This window comes from Solenopsis invicta, chromosome 14, assembly GCF_016802725.1.
Source record: "Solenopsis invicta isolate M01_SB chromosome 14, UNIL_Sinv_3.0, whole genome shotgun sequence".
Classification (NCBI taxonomy): Eukaryota; Metazoa; Arthropoda; class Insecta; order Hymenoptera; family Formicidae; genus Solenopsis; species Solenopsis invicta.
In genome coordinates this window covers 11,137,257-11,164,522 of record NC_052677.1, presented here as the reverse complement: position 1 = coordinate 11,164,522, position 27,266 = coordinate 11,137,257, and the positions used below count along the sequence as shown (strand labels likewise).

At 37.6% G+C, this 27,266-nt stretch overlaps 1 protein-coding gene across 4 annotated transcripts in view; it reads left to right on the top strand.

Moving 5' to 3' along the window:
• The window catches only part of LOC105199222 (matrix metalloproteinase-2), a 184,658-nt gene that overhangs the window by 43,330 nt on the left and 114,062 nt on the right, over positions 1-27,266 (top strand). For all 4 annotated transcript variants that reach the window (XM_026137978.2, XM_011166207.3, XM_039457605.1 and 1 more), the window contains one exon: positions 26,881-26,982. In XM_026137978.2, the coding sequence (XP_025993763.2) occupies positions 26,881-26,982 (102 nt within the window). The remainder of the gene's footprint in view (positions 1-26,880; positions 26,983-27,266) is intronic.

Genomic DNA, 27,266 nt, shown 5'->3' with positions numbered 1-27,266 from the left:
TTGGCAACTGTGCATTCGCACAAGCCTGCTACGATTTCGTCGCGTGGGCAATGACGGCGACGTGGAACGGCAACGAGGATGACACTTGACCCCATGGAAGAAGCCGAGTCGTCCCGGGAACTGGTAGACTCTAATGATTAGTCACCGTCGGACACTCGGCAGCTCTCGAGAGGTCCTGGTCTTATTGACGACATTAAACGTGCTCGGCAGGAATGCATTTGACCCAGGAAGGCACGTTAGTTAATTTCGTTGTCTGTTGACGGTTAGTTGGGAACGAGGCAGCTTACGAGGTCCCCTCGATCGTCCTAGTATTACAGGAGAGACTTGGAGGCCACATGGGGAACGAAGTTTCATTACAAAGTTTGTTAGTTAATCGAGCTCAATATTAAATTAACTGCTGTACACACACACACACACACACACACACACACACACACACACACACACACACGCAAACAAACACGCACGCATATGTACAAAATTAAAATTAATTTGCATGTTTTTTCGGATTTAATTTTCGACGATAGATAACCCGGTCTCTTTCGGTGGCGAACGCTTGACGCAAGGTGAAAAATATATAGCGATAGAAAAACAGATAGAAGATGGCGCGCGCGCGCACATACACACACACGTGAGGCAGGATGTTTAAGTTGTCGTGAATAAATCTCCTCGAGGAATAATTTATGAGATTTCGGGCTTATACAGCGCCATAGCAAGATTTCAAATCCATCCTGCGTACCATTCGTTGCGTATCTCGATTAGATGTAGGCAGTAGATACTTCTGCCGAACGTGCACGGGCTCATTATTATGCGTCTCATCTCCTTCCCGTGTTCGGAGAGATGCAACTTGCCGTGATGCACTGCCGCTGTAATGCTTTACACTATTTCGCAAAGCGACACTCCTATTTCCAACGACGTATCTATTACGGTAAATCAAAGTTGCATCTCGCAAAATTCTCGACGTGCTGGATACGCTCTTGCAGAATACGTTACCGGGACGAGTTCTTTTTCTTTTTTCCCTTTTTTTTTCTCGTAGAATTTAGTCGGCGCGTTGCTGCTTCACATTTCATAATTTTCAATATCTAAGCTTTCGCCAATACCGAACCACGAAATGAAGATTTTCCTAGGAAACTAATCGCTTGCATTTCTCATAATTTTTCGCATTGTTTCTTCTCGTGCTCGCGCCTCTCTAAATCGTTCCTACCCGATGAACGAAAGCGAGACGTTGGCTGCGTTTTATTCCGGGGCCGGCACCTTGTATAATCCAAGGAGTCTGCGTTACTCCAAATAAATGCCCACGGCTCGCCGCAGCGTCGCGAGAATTCGCGAGACGAATGTCGAGGGTGGATGCACTCTGTGGATGCACCAGCAGCCGGGTGTGCCGGTGCATGCCGCAACGGCGGAGTCTCCTTTTTCTGGACACGACTCGTTTGCCGGCGCTGCCGCTGGGGCGAGATCGCATTTATACACACTAAACAGAGGCGCGGCGGTGTGCCCCGCGCGTGATTTCGTCCGGTGACCCGATGCAGCGAGCTGCTCTTGGAATAAGTTTCGGCTAAATATAGGCCTTTACAAAAATAGCCTCTCTCCACCACCGATGGGGACGGGGTTGACGACTAGCCCGGTCTACGAGAGGTCTCTGGACCGTCGGCAGGAGAAGTGGAGGGAGACGAGGAAGCCTTCACGAATCGGTCGGTACAAATCATTTTTCGGCGCGTTTAGAAATTATGCGCGAATTAATTCTACGAATCTCTAACTGCGTCGATCAGCGCGTATCGTGCGGAGCGAAATTTCTTAATCGATAAAATTTAAATCTAATTTCTTATATGACCCTTTTATAACGTTTTATTCGAGAATCTATGAGATAATAATAATTCATCGCTGAGAGAACGTGAAAGTACTTTATCTCGAATATGGATATAAAAGGCTATTGTTTCGTTTTCTCGGGGAAGGAAAGAGGAGAAGAGGGACTGTGCGATTGCAACGATCCAGCTGCTCCGCTGCTGGCTTTGCAATCACAACGCGAACAAACGCTGATCTCTTTATCGCGATCAAATTTTATCTCGCGTTACTTCGCTCCGAGCTTTACATAATCGTTCCAGACGAACGCGCGGGAATCTGGTTATAGGCTCGTAAATATTTCATGTTGATATTATCGAGATCGATTCTGATTGAGTTCATTTAAATCTCTCGCAAAGTGCAAATCGGAAATAGGAATTAATGATGTGTGCCATTACTGTCCTGTTATCGTAAAAGTTAATCAGATATTATCGCGTGTGCGTTTAGTAGCGCACTGACGAGTGAATTTGCAAAATGCAAACTCGCTTAATTAGATTTTCATAAAATGAGTTACGTCCGCCGGTTTTATGCATGTTTGATGGATAACGGGGGTGAGCCTAATGAAATGCGGTGTTAATTTAACTTTGGCCTATTAACATTTTATGTTGCAAGGATAATCATCATAAATCTCTTCTTCCGCCGCATCCAAAAATAATGAAGGCATTTCGACAGATTAATCGCAACGCTCCCAATTAAAATTGTATCGTCTTCTGTGCCCCTGTGTATACACTGAGAAAAACAAAATTGTAGTGGTGGTGGCAACTACAAGGGAACGACCGTACAAGTTTTGCCAATAGAATGCCAAATATATAGTTAATCTACAATAAAATAAAAATTTGAATCTTTCGATTTTTTTAGTAAGAAAAGGTTTCGAAAAAGTAAAAGAAAAAATCAAGTATTATTTCAAAATGATTTTATTTTTAACTTTTTAGTAACTTATTTTTTATTTGATTGTTAATAGTTATTACAACTATTTTTTATTAATTCCCTAACCATTAACTCAATTGCAATAACTATAATATAGTTCAATTAATTATATATTATCATTCTGTCGTAATAACAAAACTTGTACGGTTGTCCCTTTATACTTGCCACCGCTACAATTTTTTCTCTCAGTGTACATTAATTATTTTTTTTAAATAATTAAAAATGTCGTATTTTCGTTATACTTTCAATACCGTCCCTTCGTTAACATTTAAACGCCCTTATGCACATTTAAATTATATCTTTGCCGTTGTGCCGCGACGCATTCGAATTCAAACGTACTGCGGTATGCAAATTTCCTTGCGGGTCCTGTTTCTCGGGGAACGTTTTCTCTTCCTCTTTCCGCGGATTTTACACTTGGCGGAGTTTCGGTACGTGTATTGCGCGCGGGTGCGTGTTTCGCCAACGTTGACGGAATAAAGATGACGGGATTTCCGGTGGTCGGGTGCATCCGATGCGACGTCGGCTCCGCATCGACGGCTGGCCTCCGCAAACACAGGCATAAGAGGCATAAGGCTATTCACGGGAATCTAATCGGGTCGTCACGATAACTCGGTTTACATAGAGCCCCTCGTTTATACTCGATCTAATTAAACTGATGAGGAAAAAGTCCGCCGCGTATATATCTGACAGTGATTCAGATCGCTGCTGAAATAACAATTTCTCGTTAAATAAAATTTCTAGTTATATTTTATATGCACAATAATGTGATCTATATGTGCAATATATTAAATATGTACATTTATATATTATACATATATTATGAATAATTAAAATATTATAAATGATGAAGATGTGCGTACAAACGTGTGAAGTTCAATCGAGTTAATCTGACTAGCGTAATCTAATTAAATTTCTCTTATTGACTGGAATAAAAGCTAAGAGCTTCTTGGAAGTGATTCAAAAAGCTTAATTTAATTAGGTGAGGCCGTAATTAGGCTGAGATATGTTCGAACTGCGGATCCAGGTGCGCGTATGTAAAGTTTGGAAATGTAAATACTGATTCTCAAGTAATTTTATCAAACCAATTGAATTTTATCGAAATTCTCTCTCTCTCTCTTTCTCCCGGGTCCCCTCTTGTCTCTCAGTTAAAATAGTATTTAAATGAAAGATTTGTATTTAATAAATTGGCAAGATTAATTAATTCTACAATGACATTACATTCTAAAATATAAAATATTCTAATATTGAATATTATGCATTGTACGGTGCGACGCAATGATTCGTGCGGGTAAACAAATAAGTCAAGCGTATACAGTGCTAGACTTATTTGTTTACCCGCACGAATCATTGCACTGTATATTTGGAAAAGAATTTAGTGCTTTTAGCAAAACGGTTTAATTAAGGAATTTTTAATAGCCATTAAATATTTTGTTTTATAACAAAGAATTTTAGTTGTTTTTGCGAAATACGTGTAAATAAAAAAATATTTGTTTTCACTAAATAGTTTGTCTATAATATTTTATCAAATATTTTTGTTTGGTATTTCTAATCAACTAATGTTGCCGTTACAATAAAATTTTTTATAAAACAAAACATTTTTTTTAGTATATAATTTTTTTTTAATTTAAAATAATATAATTAATAATATTTATATTTTTTAATTTAAAATAATATAATTAATAATATTTATATTTTTTAAAAATGTTATAAATTTACTGACGCAATTAATTAAATTTTAATTACTTAGTTTCAAATAGATATTGTAAGAGATACAAAGTTGCTGGGTTATCAATTATAGAAAAATTGTTTATCAAAATTCTCTTGTGGATCACGTAGATGTTTCTTTGACACCATTGTTTCATTTATCTGTATTACTTCTTGCATACATCAGATAAGAAATGCCATTTAATCTCGGTTTTAATGCCCTTCTTGTTCTCTCTCGCACGCGTTTGTATCAAATTAATGACGTCCGACAATGAGAGCCAGATAACAATACCGGCTTGTCTACCTTTTTTCTCCTCGTCGTTCTAGCAATGTGAATTTCAATATTAACGTCCATTATGAAATGAAGGCTTTGAGGCAATAACATACGAAGTTATGAGGCAATAACGTATTAATGAAACTGAACTTTGACACACAATATTTTATTTATAAAATTTTCTCACAGTGTGAACATGGAACGTGCGCTGCGTTTTTTTTTTAATACTTTTGTATTAATGTAAATTGAAAAAATAATTTTCTTTAAAAGTAATCATAATGTAATTAATTCGAATAAATATTCAAAAATTTAAAATTAATAGCACGGTATCTGATTTTATCTCGTTATTCTGCCTTTCCGTTATTGTATCTTTGATTGATGCGACAATCGTGGCTGCATCATCGGGGAGAAATTCAATCTCTTGTCGCAAAAAAAATTGACTTTCTCTTGGCGATTTTCAATTGGTAATACCAATTGGGATCCAATTAAATTGTTGCCGCACACGTGAAATGAATTTCGGTCGATGGAACACCACATCGAATGCGCCATCAAAATTAGTATAACTTAATCGCCGTCGTTGAATTCCCTGCATGCGATCTGTAACTTTTACGAGAATATAACACGTGCTGCATCATATTATTCTATTACATTTCCATATTCCAGTTTTGCGAACAAAGCAATGGTTATGGTTGAACTACTAAGGCCACCAGATCATGTTTCTGAATTATATGATGTTAGTTACAAGTTGCAATATGTTATAAATTATTAGGGCATAATTTATAGGGACTGCTCTTTATGTCCTGAATCTCATTCGTTCTCGAACTTTGATCAACTTTACTTTTCATTATTTTATATTGAACGTTTTATTTTGTTGTAAATGTATCTCAGCTATAATAGCATAGCCGATGTTTTTCCTGACCTTATTTACTCGAGCTTAACTTATTCCTCACAAAATTCGTGATTCAGGACAACGAAAATAGACATGCGATCTCTTTTTATCTAAGAATAAATGGTCTATTATTACAAAAAAGAGAAGCGTCACGGTGAAAAATGTGATCCACTTTTCTCTGGGAAAATTTTCGATATGTCGGCTTTATTCATTTACAAAAAGCACGAACATTTATTTTATATAAAATAAATTGACTTTCGTAACGAGCGGATTGTGCAAATGTCTCGTCGCCAAAATGGTGGCATTAATCCCCGGGAATACCGAAAAAGATTTAATTCCTGGGAGCTTAAAGTTTGCTGTTGCTTCCGTTGCTGCGAAATCCGAGTCCCAATCCGGTATATCCGGAAATGTGGGTACCTGTGCAAGTTGAATTTATAATAGAATTTCCTGGCACGCGGATATGAACCATTTTCTTACGAAGATTCGTAACGTCTGTCCTCGCCGAATTAGCCAGTCGGTGTTTCACGCGGAAAATATTTTTCTCCATTTTATAAAATTTAGAAAACGTAAAGACCGCTGTTCAAATCATTAAACAGCGAGAGAATGGAACACGAAAATACAATAGAAATATATGAAAGCGAGATATAAATTTTTTTACGGAGACTTGAAAATTTTTATAATATCAAAAAAGACGCGATAGAAATACGCGATTGAAATTGAGGTATAAAATTTTTTTTTTTTTCTACAGAAACTTGAAAATTTTAATATTAAAAAGGACTTGAAACGAGATTATTCTACAATAATTTTTTTATATTCTCATAACTTTTTGATAATATCATAATAATTAATCTCACGTGTAAAATGCTGATGGCTATATCTGTGCCTCTTTGTTCGCCATCAAGCCCCTACCATGCTGTGCGCAGCTGATTTGGGGATTAACCCGAATACGCCATGTGACGATATTCTGGCGCAGATTTGCACGCACGCACAAATGTCCACCCACGCCGCCGTGATTGTTCGCCCGCATTTCGCGATAAGTTCGCGACACGCGAAATCTCGACAACAACGGTTTAACGAACCGGCGCGACGTCGGCGTCGGCGGCGGCGCGACGCCAGGTCGAAACAGCTCCGCCGTTTAAATTGAGAGCTATTCGCGAAAAATCGAACGAGTCACACTTCGCTGGAAACGAGAATCCGAAATAAACCAATGCGAGAAGGTGCGGAACAATAGCTAGGAACAATAACTAGAATAGATTTGGCGGTTGAAATAATTATTGAATTATTATTAATTATTATCGATTCTATTCTATTTATTTGTATTGTAAAATAACTGGGATCATTTTAATTGCTCAATACATGTACGGGTAGGATCGTTTCCGTGCGGAGGTTTAATATCAACGCGCACTAACGCGGAGCGTTTGTTCTTTTGACAATTTTGCGCGATCGAATAAACGAGCAGAAAGCACGGAATAACGTGGGCGAATTTAATTTGATCGCGAATAGAGAATTGAATCAGCGGTTCCTTTTTTCCCCCTCCCCTAGTTTTGCGGCGTTTATACGCGAATGTACGCATCGCGCTTAATTGAAATCGCAGATGGCGAAATATTCTTTTTGCAAGTTACAAAGATTTTTAACAGACGAGCGAAAGCAGCGAACAATTAAATCTAAATCAATGGTCCACGTCGATGTTTAACGCGCATTGCGTCGCAATTGGATTTTCGCAATATCTCTTTCTTCGAATCTCAAACCGGCTTAACGATCTCGCACGTCATCATCTTGTTTAAACATAGTAACCGAAGCAAAGACTGTCTTTGACACTTTTCACCGGTATAACTACCTCTTTGTCGTATAACTACGATGAAATGTCGCGTGCCGCGGGCGGGCGAGGCCTTCGTGCCGCCGACGTCGTAAAGCACCGTGAACGATTAATCTTCGTCCCTCGTAATCTTCACTACGGCCGCTAAAGGCAGGTCTATAAATGAAAAGGGCTGTCGCGTTCTCACGTGAAATCCAACGCTCTGGCCACATCCGACTCTCCGATATGGTCACATCCAATTCTCCGAGTCTCGAACTGAACTTTATACATCGCGCCCGCCATCTCAGAGTAAACACGACGAAACAGATGTCTAAAACTAAGCAGTGTGTGTGTGTGGGAGTACAAAAATAAGACAGCTACTCGAATGTAATGGACGAGTGTGTCTAATGAAAAATATATTTCTCAAAGCCTTTTATAGATAAGCTGAAGTACTTTCGAGTTATCATTGTTCGTGAATAAATAAGGGACGGCTTGTATCGATTCTGGTATGCGCTTCAAGGCGCCGTACCAGTTTGCAATAGTCCCGGATGGCGGCGTCGCGTTTACGTCTTGAAAGGGGTTTATCGCTCCTATGAGACGCGCTCATATTTTCTCATAGCGTTGCCGGCTGGTGCCGCGAGGAAAAGATCGCCGGCTTTTATGAGGTAATCGCTTAACTGTTAGCTTATTTTCCCGACATACACAGCGTGTACAAAAGCGTATATACAACCTGACGATAAAGTCGCGTTAGTAATAATGACGTGTTACGTTCGAGGGCCGAGCTCCGTTTCTATCGAAGCGGCGGTGCGTTCCTGGAAATGTAATATCAAAGAAAAAAAAAAAAAATGTATGAAACTTACGTTAAGACTTTATTAATACAGTTTTCTAATTTCATATTTTATTATTATTCTAAAATGATGACAATATTATTCTATATTATCACGTGTTTGTGTCGCGTGTTTCTAAACCTCATTAAGTAACTGTAAGAGCTGTTGATGTAAGTTCAGATGGACGAGTGGAGCTTTAATGTGGAGATGACAAGTCATATTCTTTATAATAAGCAATAAAAGGAATACTTTATCTATCTTCCATCAAGGCTAAAATGCAAATTAGCATATCAATCTCGATAGGGAATGCGGTCTGTCGGGTTACAGCTTGGACCGTATGACGCCGTCTGAATTACGCGTGACACGGTTGTCAGAAACAAGCATTAAACTAATTTCACATGTGTACGCTGCGCGAGCACGGGGGAGCATCGATTAAATCATTCGTCTGCAGAAAGCCGGGCATTTCGCTGGGGTTCTCTATTCTGTGCACTGTTCTATATATGAGTTCTATATTGGAGTACTGAACTCGCGATTTTAAAAGATTCATTCGCTATTTTTCGTGTGCAGTAAAATGTAATAAATTTTAATCAAACAATCCCCTCTCTTTCTTTTTCAATTAAATCTTTCATAAATTGTAATAAAATTCAACTCATGATTAATTACGTGTGGTATTATTGGGCATAACAAGTTTCTTTGCAAATTAATTTAAAATTAGCTCGTATGAATGTAAAAACAATTTAGATAATAATAAAGCCAATAAAACGAGCAAAACTTTGGTTGTCAATGTAAGTAAAGTTTTTAAAGTTTATTTTAAAAGTTTTTTTTACGTAAGGCATCGCGTCAGAGAGATTTTTCTCAACGAATTTATATTATTTAGGCTCGTTCAATAGTCTATAATTTGACTTTAGACCTCATTTGAGATTTGTTCAGTTGACATAGGATTTAATAAAATATTTTATCTTTTAAGGAAATATTAACTTTCCATTTACATTTTTATTTAACTTAATTTATTATGTAATTTATTTACATTCTTATTTTTATTAATTTTGTCTGGATCCCTTTTTGTGCAACTCAAGTTTTTTTATTGTTGTGATTTTCAAAACATTTTGGAATAATTTGGGATTACTTTACAACATATTTATCCCATTATCAGATAGTTTTTAACTTAAATATTAAAACCTTTGCTCATTTAAAATTGAACAGTAAAATCTGAAAGTAAAAACTTTGCATGTGCTAAAAAAAAAATTTAAATTGCAGACGAAAGATTAAAATTTTATCGCGTGATAATTAGAATTTATTTGAAGTACATTGTTGCGCAAAATCTAATGTACCAATAGGGTATTTTCACAGAGGCAAGAAGAAAAGAGAAATGTTCCTCGGTCGTTACGAGAGAGAAACCTTTCTATGTGTACAAGAGGAATTAGTGTGTACTTCGGAACAAATGCTCTTTAAAGCGGATTTTAAGTTTCTCTGCTTTCTTGCCCGCGGTAAAGCGTCTCGGTGACAGGATAATACTTCTTCCGTATTACCGAGATAAAAATAATCGTGTCCACAAAAGTTGCTAAAACGATGACGTACTTCTGAATTAAAAAGTTTCACGCAATAGCTTTCCTCATAAAATATAACGTTATAGAAGACCAGTTTTACTGTAATTATAAATTATAAATTAACTTATAATAATAGCAATAGAAATTTCTTATTTTCCAAGTTTGACTTGGATTTTAACTGATTAATTCACTGAAAAAAAAGTGCAAAAAAAAAGCGGAAGGAAGTTCGAATATCGCGAGGAAGAATTAGTGACTTCGCCGCAGCGAAGTTATCTTTCATACTTATTGTGCGAAACGATGTAAGATCAATGAAGGAATTCCCGCCCACCGGCGCCGCGATGTTATAACGCCTCTCCTGCGTTCCTCGTTGCGGGAGCATAGAATTTAATTCCTTTCCCGGCACTATATCAGGGAGACTGTAACTGAATTTGGTGGCTTGCGTGGTTCTGGTTGGCTTGTTCGCTCGCGGTTTCGGCGAGAAACACAGCCAGTCGTCCTTGCGCCAGATGCAAATTTGTGCAGCGGTTTGTAGAACCACCCACCAAGAAAAGACGCTGTTGAATTACTCCCGCGTGAATTCTTTCGCCTTTCTCATAAAAAATGTTAGTAATTTCTCATAAAAATGTTAGTAATTAATCGTTAATATTAAAATATTAATAATTGACAATTACATACTAATTAATCGATAATAAATAATATTAATCTGAAATACAAACGTGATAAAAGAAAAATAAAGAAAAATAATAATATATATAATTTGTCGGACGAAGTATATTGGAAATGTTACAAAAGCCTTATATTTTATAGTTTTACATTTTTCTATTTTCGCTTATATATATTTTTTCTTTTATATCCCCGGGAGACTACGCTTATGGTTGACGATGGGAGTTACGAGGTGGCTTCTCCGGCTACGACTCTCCACGAAATTACACTCGTCCATCGAAAGAGAGAAAAAGACAGAGGGAGAGCGTATTTATGCGAGTCGGACCTACACGCAGGGTGTGGTCGGCGCACCCTCGCGCTGCTAAATTTTCTCCCTTCGTCCTGCCTGTCGTTGCTTTTTATCCTTTTGACCTTCCTCTCGTATCGCCTCTTGTCCATCGTCAATCCTCACCTCAATTCGGACTCACGATTACGCGTGATCCAAGGGATCCAAAGGCGTTAGAGCTTAATCTGAAGAAGGCACTTTTTTTTTTTTTTTTTAAGTATAATAATAATCTTCCTTTTCAGTAATAATAAACTGAGGATGCTGAATATTGTAATGGATATTGAGAAAATTTATTATAAACATTCTTAATAACATTTATTGATTTAATAATCATTAATCGTATTAATAACCGTGTTTAAAAACATTTTTGAAGAATTACTTTTGAAAAGTTTCTACATAATAATATTGGTAACCGTGGTTAAAAGTATTTTCAGAGAATTACTTTCGAAAAATTTTACACAAGTGAATTCGAATGTTTGAAAAAGAGCTTGAGATATTTGCTATCCAAGATGAAAGGGGTTTTCCATAAATATTTTTTCAAGTTCGTTGTAATATGATCTAAGCTGTAATGTGGCCCTGGGTTTAGCTCGCGCGTAATAATTCGAGTCTCGGTATGCGCGCGATGCACAAACGCGCGCGGAGATGATGCATCGCGCGTGAACTTCCTCGACTCTCTGCGGTCGGTTTCAGATCATTGAATTGTTGCGGAAGCGCGTTTGCGCTCGAGCACTGACGGATAATATTTGTCGGCCGTAGAGAAAGGAACGCGGTCGAACGGGCCATCCCGATGGATGCGAAACGAGAAACAGCGCTGCTGCGTGTTAGCTTGCGTGAATAATTCCCGAATGCGGCGGCGCCGCCGCGGCCGTGCGAAACGTCGCATTTGCTACGGAGGAAACGTCCCGAGGAGGAATTACATCCGATAGTTGCACGGTGCGCGTTTATTTTGTCCTCCAGCGTGTCGGGAATAGTTGCATCGATGCAATTTATCCTCTTACCCTCCTCCGCATCTCTCTTTTCCTATCTCTGTTGTCATCTGGAATTTGCATGAAAATTTCGATCACCGTCGAGCGTTCATGCATCGCGGATGAAAGTTTAATCCCTCGCGGATGACACGGCGTTCGTTGCCGGCAGGGTGAAAAAAAAAAAAAAGGGAGAGTAGGACTTTCAGCAGTCCGTCGTTACACAATCCGCGGTAATTTCTCGTTATTTCGCCGTCAACGATGGCTCGGCATCGCAATCTTTTTTTTTTATCGGGCGCAGAAATACGCGTTTATATCCGTGTCGAGGCGATAATTAAATTTGATTGAATATATCCGACTCCATATAAATAAATAAAAACAAGGGATTATTATAGAAAGAAGAATATTCTTGTGAATTATTATCGAAGCTATAAAAAGAGGAATTATTGGCAATGATTCAAGTGTAAAGAATTATTGCAGACATAATGAAACGTTTTTCTCGCCGGTACTAAACATTATTTTTACTAGATTCATAAAAGTCGACGAATCCGAGATTAATGGCGCGAGATGACTAACGGCCGAAATGTTTAAGAGCGGTCGCTTTCGTCCGCGGCAAAATTTTCGATCGGGCGGGATAGACATCGGGGCTATATTTTATTGCGGCATTTGTCACCGCGCCTTCGACTTGGCAGTTAGAATATTTCCCGGCTTTCCGAACTGGCACAATGTTGCGCCATAAATTAGCGCCGGTCGAGACGCACGGATATACTAATCGATACTCGCGTGGAAATTTCTCATTTCACGAGCCGGCAGCCTCCCCGCGCTTTGTTTCCGCGACGATACGCTTGATGAACTTCACGCTCGAACGAGAACGTCTGAATTGGGCATCGGGCGAGAATTCATTTAATAAAGAGACGCCCGGCGCGGCGCCGAGAATTTCACGGCAGCCGAAATCGCCGTCGCTCGTCATTCTCGCTATTCACTCGGAATTCCGACGTTTTCTTCGACGCAAAGTCGCGCGTAATTTGCGCGACTTCAACGGAAAATGAATTTACTTCGCGATTCGCTCGAGGTTTTTGCTACGATGAAAAACATTGCGGACAGATGAGGTTTCTTCGCCGCGAGGAATTAACGGAAGGTTGTAAATCGCCGTGGCCGCGGGTCTGAATTTTGAACGGACTGCGGATTAAATTGCTACAGCACTTGTCAATGTGGAAGTCAGATAATTATATTTTATACGAAACGCTCGATGTGCAAAAAATTTTGTATTCATTATATATGTATATTGCCATGATAAAAATTTAAAATGAAAAATTGCTTTCCTCGCGCATAAATATGAAATATTACGTTATCCTGTCCATCCATGATGATTATTTGAAAATAATCTGGCGCTAAAAGGATCGAGCTGAATTTTTATGCTAAATATCATCGTCAATTCGTAATTTATTAATTTTAGAGTTTATTTCATGCTAGTTTATACTGCGAGGCATTTTTGTATGATACTTTTACTTGTGAATTATTTCAGCTTGACAAAATACATCTCGGGAAAGATAAATTCAGTTTTATTCACCGAATTTAATTTCGGTGAACTGCTGCGGGTGAGTAGAGGAAGAACGAATTTTACGTTTTACGTTACAAGGCTTCTTGTTTTTATTTTATTCGACAAAATATTCAAGCATCCTTGAAGCCTGATATCACGGGCTTTTTTTCCTCTCGAACGCGCTATCACTGTGTCTCAAATAAAGATGACGGCGTTGTCGTGCTCGGCATTTATGCCCGCTTTCTGCAAGATGCAAAAGATCTTAGGACATCGGAAGAGCTTTCCGGAAGTCCCGAGGATCCGCGGAAACGTGATCGGCATCGAAGATTCGGGACATTTCCCTGAAAACTTTTTTATTTATCGAGAAGAAACATCGTTGATCAAATATTTGACTTTTCGAATATATATTAAATTATATACGAGAGTTTATTGACTTTCGCGTGTACGATTAGAAAATGCAAGATGACAATGAGCGTAAAAAATGAAATTGAAAAAATACGATATCTGTAATTAATTTGGAAATTTATTTTATATCAAATTTATCTCGGTTAATTTAATTTTATCAAGTATAGGCAATTGGATTAAAAATTCAATTATCAAATGATCACAGAAAAGTTTGAAGGAGCTTTGTGACGTAAGGCGACCGGCCGGTTCATTGAAATATTAATTTTTGCAAATCGCTCCTCGAATATATATTCAACTACGTAATTATGATGTGCAAGATGACCGTGGACTGCAGGCTTTCTCTCTGACAGAGTTCGGTCAATTAATTGTCATCGTCCGCCTACAATAGGCAACTTTGCGCCGATTAACTTCCTCTAGCTGGGCTACGTATACTTACGATGTGCATTGAGCGTAATGGTCGCTCCCCAGGTCAACGGGCAGATGCATGATGACAAGTGACGCAGCGACGTGTTTAGCGTGTTACATTTATTGCTTGGAATGCCGCGAATTGCCATTCTGAAACGAATAAAAATATCTGTTTACGTACACTGAGAGAAAAAATTATAGTGGTGCCAATTTATAAGGGGACAACCATACAAATTTTATTAATAGAATTATAATGTATAGTTAAGTGCAATTAAATTAATGGCTAAGGTATTATCAGGCTCAATATTTATAAAGAAATGTTTTTTATTAGAATGTATTAACAAAGTTTTACACTGACAGGAAAAATTGTATTGTAGTAATGATAACTATAAGGGGAATAGAATTATAATTTATAATATATAGTTGAGTCAACTAATTATTATATTATGTAGTATATTACAACTATTTTTGATTAGTTCCCTTAACCATTAACTTGATTGCAATAACTATAATATAATTCACTTAACTATTGTATTATAATTTCATTAACAAATTTTATTAATAGAATTATAATACAATAGTTAAGTGAATTATATTATAGTTATTGCAATCAAGTTAATGGTTAAGAGATATATTATTATATAATAATATATACAATTATATATTATAAATTATAATTCCATTAACAAATTTTATTAATAAAATTATAATACAATAGTTAAGTGAATTATATTATAGTTATTGCAATCAAGTTAATGGTTAAGAGATATATTATTATATAATAATATATACAATTATATTATAAATTATAATTCCATTAACAAAATTTGTATGGTCGTCCCCTTATAGTTGCCGCCACTACAATTTTTTCTCTCAGAGTATCCGTGACAAAGAGAGAATGAGAGGTTTTACAAAAGTCTTAAATATAATTTATACGCGAAAATTCGCGTTAGAAATGCATTTGATTTTGGAGAACAAATTACGTTACTTTTGCAAAAATTAATACTTGCGTGATAAAATATAGCGATTAAGGTTTTCGATTCGGAGCAACCATATAATTAACAGCGAGTAATAACGCAGCCGAGTACATTCGGAAGCGGGTTATCATCCCTTATAATGGACTATTATTTTCAAGCCCGGCAACGCGTACGGCAAATATTTTAGAAGCACTCTCGCGCGTGTGAGCGAGCATCTGTTTGACATACAGTGGCGGAGCCGCGTTGTAACGAATGGGCAGTTTTAATTTTATGATAACACTGCGTAATACACGGTCAGCTCATATTGTTGCTGTAACAATAAGCCGATAGGGAATTTGCAAAGATACGAACGTGTGCTCGCCGATGACGCACGACTGTGCGCTATCGATTATTAATAAATTTACGTCAACTGAAATGATAAAATCATAAAGTAAAATTATTGTTATTATGAAAATGCGCGGGACGTATAATTTTACGATGAAATGACAACAGCGGCGAAATTTCAGGATCGTAAAATCGCCATTTCAGAGTCGCAGATTTGAAGTGAAACATTTTTATCACAGATTTTCCTCGATACAAGTACCGTTTTTCCTGAATAAATGCAAACGTTTCGGATAAACGTTTTGGGGAGCGATTCCGTATGATGTTACCAGCCGTGTAAACGCAACGACGAAAAACGGCGCGGGATCACGCGATTAGGTTTGTTGCTTTAGGATCGCGTTGCCGAGAGAATAACGTCGCGGTTAGTCAGAGCTTCAGCCACGGCAGATGGTGCAGCCTAAACAGTGACAAATGTTCAGCCGCAGCACGTCCTGCTGCTATCTTTCAAGCATCCCCGATGTTTTCCCAAACAATTTTTAACTTTACTCGAATCTCGCGCTAAATAATTCTTCGAGCTGGTTAAACACGCGCTCGAGTTTCCTCAACTATCACAATCGTTCCCTTCTACATGTATCATTGCAATTGAATATTGCGATAGATCTTCGTAACATCCATCAGACTTGAAACTTCGGCGTGCTTTTTGCGAGAGGCAGAGAAACGCGATTGTTATGCGAATCGGATGAGAGGATTGCCACGTGGAGGAGGGTTGGACTGGCGCGAAACGACGCGATTAGTGCGCTTCTTCTCTTTTATTTTTATTTTATTTTATTTTATTTTTTTTTTTTTGGAGGGATATCGACTCTTTTCCTCGCGCAGTTTATTCCACCCACGTTTTGTTTACCATACCACCGAACGCTTGCGCAACCGGAAACGAACCGCTGGCTACGCGATCAACAACGGATACGGAAAGAGAGAGAAAGAGAAAGAAAGAGACATACGGGGCCATGACCAAAATGCAAATCTGCGCGCATTCGAACACGTTAAATCGCAGTTGCCGTCGATTTCCATCTGACAGTTTTATTTTGCGAAAGTGCACCACGAGCTGCCCCGAAAGATCCATGTGAAGTGCCGTGAACGTGCACGGTGTACAATAAGTAGATGCAATTTATATAAGTAGACGCTAAGAACGTCCTTTATACATTGCAATTCTAAAATTGTTTGGAGGGTCGTTAAGAGCCCGGCCGACGCGCGACGTCAAGGTAAACTCAAATAAAATCTGAGCATCTCTTTCTCTCTCTCTCGTATTTGATCTTCCGGTGAGAATTGAACTACAGCGGGCAGTGACGATCGAGGAAGGCATCGAGGGCAAACCGGAAACCGGGTCAACGAGGTCAAGTGGCCGGTCGGGTGATCGAATTGGTCCTTGTTAAAAGACTTTAATACGCGAAACTGCAGCGATGCAAGACGACGAAGAGACGTTCAATGGGCGCTTGCTGTCAGAAGTTCTCATCTCTCTCTCTCTCTCTCTCTCTCTCTCTCTTTCTTTTTGCATTTCGTTTAGTCTCCATTTCTCTCTCTTGTTTTCTGTGTACATAGAGAGACACGCTATGCATTCACCTCGCTCGCGAAAGCACCAATGCGGTGCTCGTTAACTGAAGCATCCGACCGCGATGATATTGCGGCAAATCGCAACAACCTTATACCTCTTGAAATTGTGGCTTATTACAACGACACGTTGCTCTTATTCACGCGGTGCCGCATGCTACATATAGTAGACGCGTGCGTATTTAAACAAAAATTACTGTCCAAAAACAAAGTACGTGTCGTCCTCGTTTCAAGTAGCGACGATAAATAAATGTTAGAGACATGATTAAGATGTCATTTGGTCACCTTGCTATTTGAGGTAATTAGATTTAAATAAAAAAATTTAAGAAGTATTATAAACATTCTCAATCCTGAGATTAAGGAAAATCCTCGACATACTGAAAAAAAATTAAATTAATCGTCATACAACAATATACGAATCTGACTTGTAAGGAACGCTTGGCAACCCGCATATTCAAAAAATTCCGAAACAGTTGTTTCTTTGTGCACAAGTAGAGAAGGGAGTTCTTTCGTAACACAAAAATATTTTTTGTTTGTCCCGTTCTCAGTTTTAGGGGGTAAAACGCTCTTTTAAAAAAATTGTTATTTTTCTTTCCAAGCGAATATCATCGAAACTGTATAATTATTATTAATTATTATTAATTTAAACAAATTTTTTTTATTATAAAGTACTCTTCGAACCATTCAACTTTCATTCAGAACATTTTTTTCTATCTCTTATAGTTTCTATGATATTCGCTTGGAAAAAAAATACCTTTTTTTTTTTTAAAGAACGTTTCACACCCTAAAACTGAAAACAGGCACAAACAAAAAATACTTTTGTGTTACGGAAGAACTCCTGTATTTGTACAGAAAGTTTCAGAATTTTTGGAATATGCTGGTTACCAAACGTTTCTTGCTAGAATAGTTGCGTAATTATACAGGCATTCTCCTATCTTAGAATAATTACATTATTATACGATCGTTTAAGCTATAGTAAATGCAGCGGTAACTTTAGCCAACAGGAAGCACCTGTAAATAAATTGAGAAAGATGGAACTAGTTGCGATAAATTAGTTAGGATAGATATAACTAGTTGAACAAACGTAAGTTAAGCGCGTTAAATGTCGACTGCGCTTTATTAACAGCCATATATCACGCATTAGTGCAACTTGCCGTAATTATTTTATTCTGTACATTTTTTTTGTTAGAATTCTCCTCGAATTACAATTCGCGGTTAAATTCAGCGCCTCCGGTCGGACCGCGAAGTTCAATCGATATTAACGCAGCTCATTATTTATGATTGAATTTTCCCCGCAGTGAACTTGTGCGTGCTCCATAAATTTTATTGTCCCGGGAACCTCGAAATTATCTTCCCGGAGTTATCGATTTGTGTGGCCGTGCGTTTTGCACTTTGCTTTTATCGTCAATTTCTTTTTGCCTCGTCGAGGTCGCCACATTTCCGTCGCGGTTACTTTATTAGCAGCGCTCGCGCAATAAAATGCAACACTGTCCGACCTGTGCTCGATCTTTATTACATTCTGTATATTTCGAAAATGTATCGGACGATCATAAATATCCGTAAAAGATTCATAGCGGTTACTATACGCGCTACATTTGTTCTCAAATGAGTTTAACGGCGTTAATGCGATAATACGCTTTCGTAGAGCGATCTGGGGTTCTAACGAACTATTTGACACAATTTAATACACGTTTGGGGGAAATAATTACGCAGTTTTTTTTGGAAAATTTGTGTTAAACTTAACACGACGGGGTAACCGATTAATGTAATCGTGGGACAGCGTCTCCGAAATCATTATGGAATCTTTACGAAATCTTCATATAATCATTTTGCGATTAGATGTAATCATAAAGTCAGACGAAATCAATAGAAATTATAATAAAATCATCAGAAATCATATGTAAATCAGAAGAAATTATTTTGGATTTTTGTGTAATTGTTCGAAATAGTGTGGAATCATCATGAAATTTATGATGAAATCACGTATGACTGTCATAAAATTTAATGAAATTAGCACAAGCTTTTGGCCTTTGTAATCAATTTTTCACGTTGTCTTTAAAAAAAGAAAAAGGTTATCAAAAATTTTTATGACACTTTTAGAAAAATCTTTTATCAATCATAATGAATCCCAATAAAGTCTTGAATATATCTATTCTCTGAATGGTTAGCCCTCAATTTAATTTTACTTGAAAGAAATTAGGAAATAATAGTATTTCTGGTCAAATAAAATCATTTTTAATCAGAAATCTGATAGTTACATATGTAATCACGAAAAATTATTGTGTAATTAGATGTAATCTGTGGGACAACATTTTAGCTAGTAATTACCCCCTCGATTTAACATACGAGATATTACATGTCCCAAACGGTCCACACAAATTTTCGTATTAATTTAACACAAGATGAATATGTTAGATAGTAACATAAAGATCATGTGAAAAATTAACAAAAAAAAAAAATATAACACTTCGACAAAGTTTAGAAACGAAATGTGGAGACACATTTCATCGGTAAAATTAACATTTATAATATTTGACGCGTACATTTTATCTTGAACTTTATATTTTAAAACTGCATTATCTGTTTACTCGCTTACAAGTTGTGCCGTTTTAACGGTAAGAAATATTAAATATCAATTTAACACAAAATGTGTTCAAATAACAATCGCGTTGCGTTAAATCAACATCTGGATCTGTTGAAAATTTTAACGAGGACCGGCTTTAACGTGAATACAAAGTGTTTTCTACTGTGTGGCGAAGGAAGATTTATTTGAGAACACAAAGCGCCGTCGCGCGTCTTCATTTCGGAAAGTCTACAATCTAATCGCTCGTTTTAATCATGCGGTGAAAAATCAAACGACGCGACGCAGCGTTTGCACGGATGTGGACATTGGGAGCGCAATATACCGGCGTGTGCGCGATTAACTCGACGCGATCGACTTTACGGAAGCTTCCGCCTCGGTAGCCTTTTACCGTCCCGTTTTTCCGCTCATGTGCCATCACGCCCGTTTACACGGGAGCACACGGACGTCGAAAGTCACGCGTCGTATGTAGCGCGGTGAAAAGGTTGAGAAAACATCGCCGTCACGATTCAACGGCGTAATGCAAAGTCGCGCAAGAACGCGCGCCGTGCCGGTTTTCCAGAAAAGACGAAGAAAAAAAAAATAATCAAACTGCAAGTTTGACTTCTCCATTAACGGACCTGTTGACCCTGAAAACGTAGATCGACGCACGATCCAGCTCCCGCATTCTCGCGGTTGTACTGCGCGAATACAATTCTGTCTCTAATTGCACGGAGGTATTTAAAAACATTGCTGCGCAACGAGTATGATATTTATAATAATGAACTGTTCCAACTTAGCCCAAGGAAAATGCGAAATATTAATCTTGAAACATTTCAACAAGTTTTGCAAAGTGTTAATTACGCGTTTGTCAAATATAATTAATTTAAACATCTCGTCGCGTAATGTAGCCTACTAGTCACATATTTTAATATGATAATGTTTATTGTAAAAATATAGACGCGTACTCCCGCAAAAATGCGGAATATAAATGATAAAATATTATTATAATTATACAGAATATTCGTATCCACATCCTCTCTCTATCTCTTTCCCTCTCAACGAATATTAAACACATATTTTCCATTATGATATAACAACGTCATCGTATACGGGTTATTAATTTTAAAATTAATATATCTATTATACATGCAAAATTTATTCGGTGTACAGTGAATATTAATTACTGTTAACGAAACTCGATACATAAATCTGTAATTTGCTCTTCGCCAAAATGTGCAACGCCGTTAAAATTTGACACAAATTTCTGCCTCCTTAAACTCAAAAGGTCAAACGAGACGAATGTGTCGGACGACATCAAAGGCGAACGCTCTCCTGCGCGCCATGTGGATATGCATGCGCGCATACACTTTGTCTTATAGGCACAAAGGCGAGAGACTTTTCCAAGAGGCGACCTGCTATCCGACCACGACTGTGCATCTCGACGAGAGTATTGTGTTCTGCCGTCGTAAGCAAAGTAACTAGCGTACTCTCCTCACACGTTCAACAAGAAAGCCAAACTGCGAAAGAGCAAGAGAGAGAAAGAGGAAGAAATCTCGTCGCTGTTTTTGTAATTCTGCACCCTTTGTGACTACAGTAGCGATAAGATTATTTTCTGAGATTGCCGGTATCTCACGATTCGCTGTTGCAGCTGCGCAATTAAAGGAGAACCAATGATATAACAGTGATAATAATAATTTAAGAGCACGTCAATGTACGCAACGAATTCTTCGACCCTATCTCTTCCGTGACGCCTGAATTTCGAAGCTCAGTTCTCTCGCGGCGCGATATTATTTATCAGAGATGTAAAGCGACGCGCGATAAATTAATTGCCACGTACAGCTTCGGTTTGAAACCTTCTCTTAAAAATGTAACAATTTTGTAAGCCTGAAAAAAATACACGGCAAACTGAGACATTTGTCCGATATGCTGCATGGAAGTGTAAAATAATTCTTGAAACAATGGTACATTTTTCAGCTGTCAAAATCGCCGCGATAGGTTTCTGACAGCTGAGAAAGGTACCATTATTTTTAAAATTATTTCATATAAATCATGTCGCGTCGCATGCGAGCCGAGCTTCAAGATAAATTTTTCCAGAATTTTGGAGAAGAGTTGGATCGATTTTAATTTATCACTTGATTATTTTTAATCAATTCGACTGAACTGATGCTGTTTTGCATTATTTTAAATTTTCTGCGACTTTACCGAAAATCGCGAACTTCTCCATGTGCACGTTTTTTTTTCCTTGAAGAGAGAAAACTAATCCAAACGTATCTCCTATGTATTTGCCCTTTGGGAAAGATATTCTTCTTTCTTCTATTCGCAGCACTATCGCGGGAGCCGTGACCGAGTTCCTTCACCGCGCGCGTTTTCTTCTTACCGCGATAAGCGTGACTCGTGTGATGCCTGGGGTAACAAATGACGTGACCTTGCCCTTTTGTTCGGCGGCTTCAGGGTTCATTGGTGCCGCCGATAACGTTTCTAATGGGAGGCGCAGAGCGAACTTTATGTCGCCTCCAATTCATCTTTCCTCTTTGGCCGTTTCACGACTTGCCGCTCACGCCGCTTGTGATCTCATTGTGGCAATGAATCGCTCACATTGCTGCCTCCCGCATACTAGAAAAACTTGTTGCGAGATAGTAATCAAAATTTCTTTACTTTTGATATTTACTTCCTTTTCTCTTATTCTTATAACTAGCGAGATCACGCGAGAGGAAAATTGATATCTGAGAGATATCCGGGAGTCGTGTTAAGGAGACACACGGATCGACGGCGCGTTGAAACCCAACGGGCGCGAGGGGGCTAGAAGGGGGAGTCTCCGAAAATATCTCTTTGTTCGAGACATTCCTCGATATATTTTATCCGCCTTAAATGGCGGCGCAAGCAAGCAGTGACGCAGTGCGCGGTGCAACCGGTTCTCCAAAGCAAAGGGGATCCGCGAACAATGCGGGAGAAATCTTGCGTGCTCGATGACCAAACACGGCCTAAGTCCAATGGCACCCTCAGCAGGCACCGTCGCTTGCGTGTCTCCCTTCGTGGACAACGCACGTGCGTGCTCTCGCGTTTGCAAGATCGCTCTATATGGCCTCGCAGCGGCGAAACGTTGCCGGCGAAGAACGCGTAACACGCCGTAAAGATGCTTTACGACCGAGGTAGTTAGGACGATCTAGTTTGAAAAGATTACACGGTAAAATTAGGAGCGGCTTAACTAGAGCGAAAGGAAGCGCGCTAATTTTATAGGAAGCCGCGGAATTTTCCAAACTCGAGTTAAACGCGCCATTGACGATTTAATGAAAGGGATAAGGTGTAGAAATAACAAAGTTTGTATTAAGATTTGTGAAAATTATTTATTTTCATATTTTCTTGCTTGAACAGCTTTAGAAAAATAAGTTTAGAAATAACCATGTAGTAACTATGTTTTTTTCAATTTTTGTTGTATTATTTTCTCTAATATTTAATATTTCTTAAAAGCTCTTCTGTGATACTTCTAAAAGAAATCGTTACATTTATATATTTGTGTAAAAACATTTTCTATATAGTTAAATGTTTAATTAGTCTTCAGATGAAAAGAGTTTCTCGATAATATTTGGAACATATATTTCCTCTCGATATTTATTTTATATGACTTTTCTCGAGTGCAGTTGGGCAATTTGTTTCAACAGATATTTTAATAAGTAACGGTCGCTGTGGTGCTGACGTCTTCTTCCGGTAACATTTATCTTGTCTGGCTCTTCTGATTATCGTTGGCCTGTTTGGCTTTTTCCCGTAATCATCTCTCGATAATATGATAACACATATGATTCAGAACGAGAAATGAAGACAAGAACCGTCTCTTGCGAAACGTTCTCAAGTAAAATATTTATATAATGAAACGTTTCTTTCACAAGATAGCGAGCAATGCGACGATAATCAGAATCGTCGTTTTTATTACTGATAATGTCAAAGTAAAAAAAGGTGAAATTAATGGACCTGGCGAGATTAATTGACCTTCAAATTAATTGGAATTTAACTTTCATTTTTGTTTTGATATTGTTGATAACAACGTCACTTGTTAGTAATAATTTTTTTTAACTTTTTTTTTTAATACAGATCAACTCTGTTCAATTATTTAATTTTTTAATTTTAAGAAAAACTTTTGAAACATTCTGCCTGTAGATTTTATACACTACGTTTATAGATTTGTGTATTCTGTAATCTTTTTACGTCTGAGAAATTATTTTTAAAAAGTGTCGTTTCTGTTAGATTGTAAATTTGCGTTATCATGAATATTTTATGGGAAAACTTTTACGAGACAATTTCTCTGCTCAAGCTTTCTTGTCTCATTTTTTATTTTCAAGCTATAAATTTTTTTTTCATGCGTGTATACATTTATATATATATATTTGTACTTTGAGAGATAGATGGAATTGAAACGTTTGAAAGAGCAGGAGTAGATTGAATGGGGAAGAAGAAGCGAACATCAATCGTCCTAATGACATCCTACGATTTCAAAGGCTCTTTTGTCGAGGATATCGGAGAACATCGCATTTATCGTTGGTACTTGAAAGGCTTTAAGGATGCGCGAAGACAAGCGAAAGTTTGCGTCGCGTTTTATGTTTGGCTTTTTTTTTTACCTTAGATGCTCTGTAAATTCATCTGTGAGAAACTTCGACAGAAAGAAATTCAAAACTTCACGAGAATCGTGACATTTGTCGCCATTATTGCAATTGGATCTTGAAAAGCACGCAGCATTTATCGTTCGTCACATTGCTAGAAAATAATTTCAATGTTATTAATTAATACTCGTATTAATTACTAATATTGATTAATTAATTATTTTGGTTTAGCGAGTTAAACTGTTTCGCACTTTTCTTGCTTGCCCGTATTACCGAACGCCCTTTCGCCAGGAAGTTTTTTTTTTTTTTTTTAATCGTTTTTCTCGCATCTCTTTCTTCTTTTTCTCTTCGCCGAAAGTCGGAACAGCGCGCGGGCACGAGCTTTTTTATTTTCTGGCACGAATCGGAATTCGTTCTCGTGCCGGGAGACGGTCGGCGGCGGCAGTCGGGAACAAGACGCTTCCTTCGTCTGGAGCGATACTCGAGGAACCCCTAAAGATAGCGACACCCCGCCACGTGTCGACTAACAGACTTCCGACCATTTCGTCATCTCAACGGACTCTTTCCGCGAAATTCGCGGCGATTTTAGTACGCCAGCAATCCGCGAAATTACATCCGCGCTGTCCCTTTTCGCACTTTAAGCGCGAAAAATATTTTCTTAAATTAAGAAAATGTAATTGAAGATTATATGGCACAATTTCTGAATTATGAGAATCTATAAAAAGAGAAATCTCTAAGAAAAAGATTGAAAATAGAGACGCATAACTTAATCTATAAAGATAAAATTTAAATACATTTAAACAATTTATTATTACTTATTATTACTTACAAGTAGAGAATTGAGAAAAATGCAGTAATTATTTCGAATTGATTATTTAGCAGTCTCTTTTTCTATTTATTTCTTATTTAATAATTAATTTACGAATAATTATTAATTTATTTATGACCATAATTAGAACAAATTTTCTTCTAAAATTATTTTGTAATATAGGAATTATTTAGATTACGTTAACTGAATTGGTATTCTAATTATATATTGTGAACAATTTTCTTAATTAAAAAGGATTTTTTTTTTTAATTTATTATTAGATTTATTATTAGATAATAAATCTAATATCAATGTTTGGTAGCAGACTAGGTTTGTTCTAATTAATTTCTCAACCATTTGCATATCTCACACAGTCTATATGTGCATCGTGTTTAACACGGTATGTTCATGTGCAATATCGCACTTACATTTTACGTAACGTGATATATGTTTCGCAAACTCTAGTATAGTCTTGCCTGATCTTGCGGTCTGTAATTTAGCATTTACGACCGTGCTCGTAACAATCTATGATAAAAAAAAAAGATGAAAAGAGAAAAATTTAACGCGGAATAATTGACCATGACTTGGCATGGAATTGCGACTGAACGTTTATGTCTTGTGAATTTCTATGAATTTATGATCTTTCACCTCTCCTTTGGCCCTCGCGCATTCGCTTCTACATCACGTCCGCAATCCTCGCATTATTCCACTACTTACAAGACCATTCGACGAAGCCGTTCTTTGACAACGTCGTGGCCAACGGATCAGCATCCATCAAATTTTTATTCGCGAATAAACTAGTTATAAAAAGAAGTAGAAATTCAATACGTTAAAAAAAATCTCATCCGAAGATACGCGTCCTTTTAAATCTTTCAGCGGATTGTCATATTGTTAAGCGAAATTAAATTCATACGTTTGTTCTACCAGTTTTTTTTTTCAAACGACTTTATCAGCGCAAGTTTGTTAGACGATGAGTAATGAAATAATATTGATGCAGGCGAAAGGTTAATAAAACAAAACTAGTTACATGAAAAGCTTTGAAAAATATTTTTCCTTCGTAGTTTCGAAGTGCGCTGAATGTTATGGCTCCGCCAACTGGTTCCTACAATTTTTATCCCGATATGACACAATAAATCAATACGGTTAAGCGCAAATAAGCACTTTGTATTTGCACGCACACGCCCGCGACACTTTAACGTATATCTCGGAATTACATAGTGCACACGTTTTATCCTCGTTACGGTAACGATCTCGTGTCGCAAAATAATTTCCACTCTGATCCGCTCGCGTTTCCGCGCTTGTTAGCAGCGTGTAAAGAGAGAAGAAAGGATTGTGCCGTGATTTTCATCAACATGCGACTCGATAAATCGCCGTGCCGGCCAACGAATCAATCGAGAAAGAGAGAGAGAGAGAGAGAGAGAGATGGTTATCGTTTCGTAATAATCGGCGCCGCATGCGCGATCTGATAATGCGTGAACTTGCTGAACTATTTCTCATTAAGTTAGTTGCCAGATGTATAATCACGGTAAAGTACATAAATTAACAACATCCCGCGCACGGGAGTGGTTGTGAATTTACGAATGTGTAGGCAAAATTCACTTCTCAATGGGAAACATATTAGATTTCCGGCTCTGAATTACGAGCAATTCAAGAATATTGCATATGTTACTTAATGAAGAGCAAATAGCGCATTGTTGCGTAACATTGTCGATTAGAACGCAATTTTGACGACTGATAATGCGAAATTTGGTATGCAAGGAAATTTTTGCAAGACCAAAGGAGTATTTACGAAACGATTTTTTTTTTTTTTTTCAATTGTATATTTAATTTTTACTGTTATACATGCGAATGCTTATTCTACATACAGTTAATGTCGATGGCTAATAATTTTTTTTTTCTTTTTCTGTTGCAGCAAAATTATCTCATGAAATTCGGCTACTTACCTCAGAGCGATTTCGAAACAGGAAATTTACGGACGGAGGATCAACTCAGGGATGCCATCAAAAATCTGCAGGTAAGCGAAATTTATGATAGATGGAATTTTATCGCGCCGCAAGAATTAAGTTAGTTGTCTTGTAGTAGCTTAAGATTTAAATATTTCATTATTCCGAGTATGAAACATATTTTTCCTTGTTTTGCATAAAAGTTTCTACGCAATTTGCATATAAAAACTTTTAATTGCAACATTTTGTTCAATTCTGAAAGCTTTAAGCGAAATGTAATTGCAGCGCGCCAACTTTCGCAATTTGGTTGCGATTAATTTTATCATTCTCGTTCTGCAACTTACGTAATATGTTT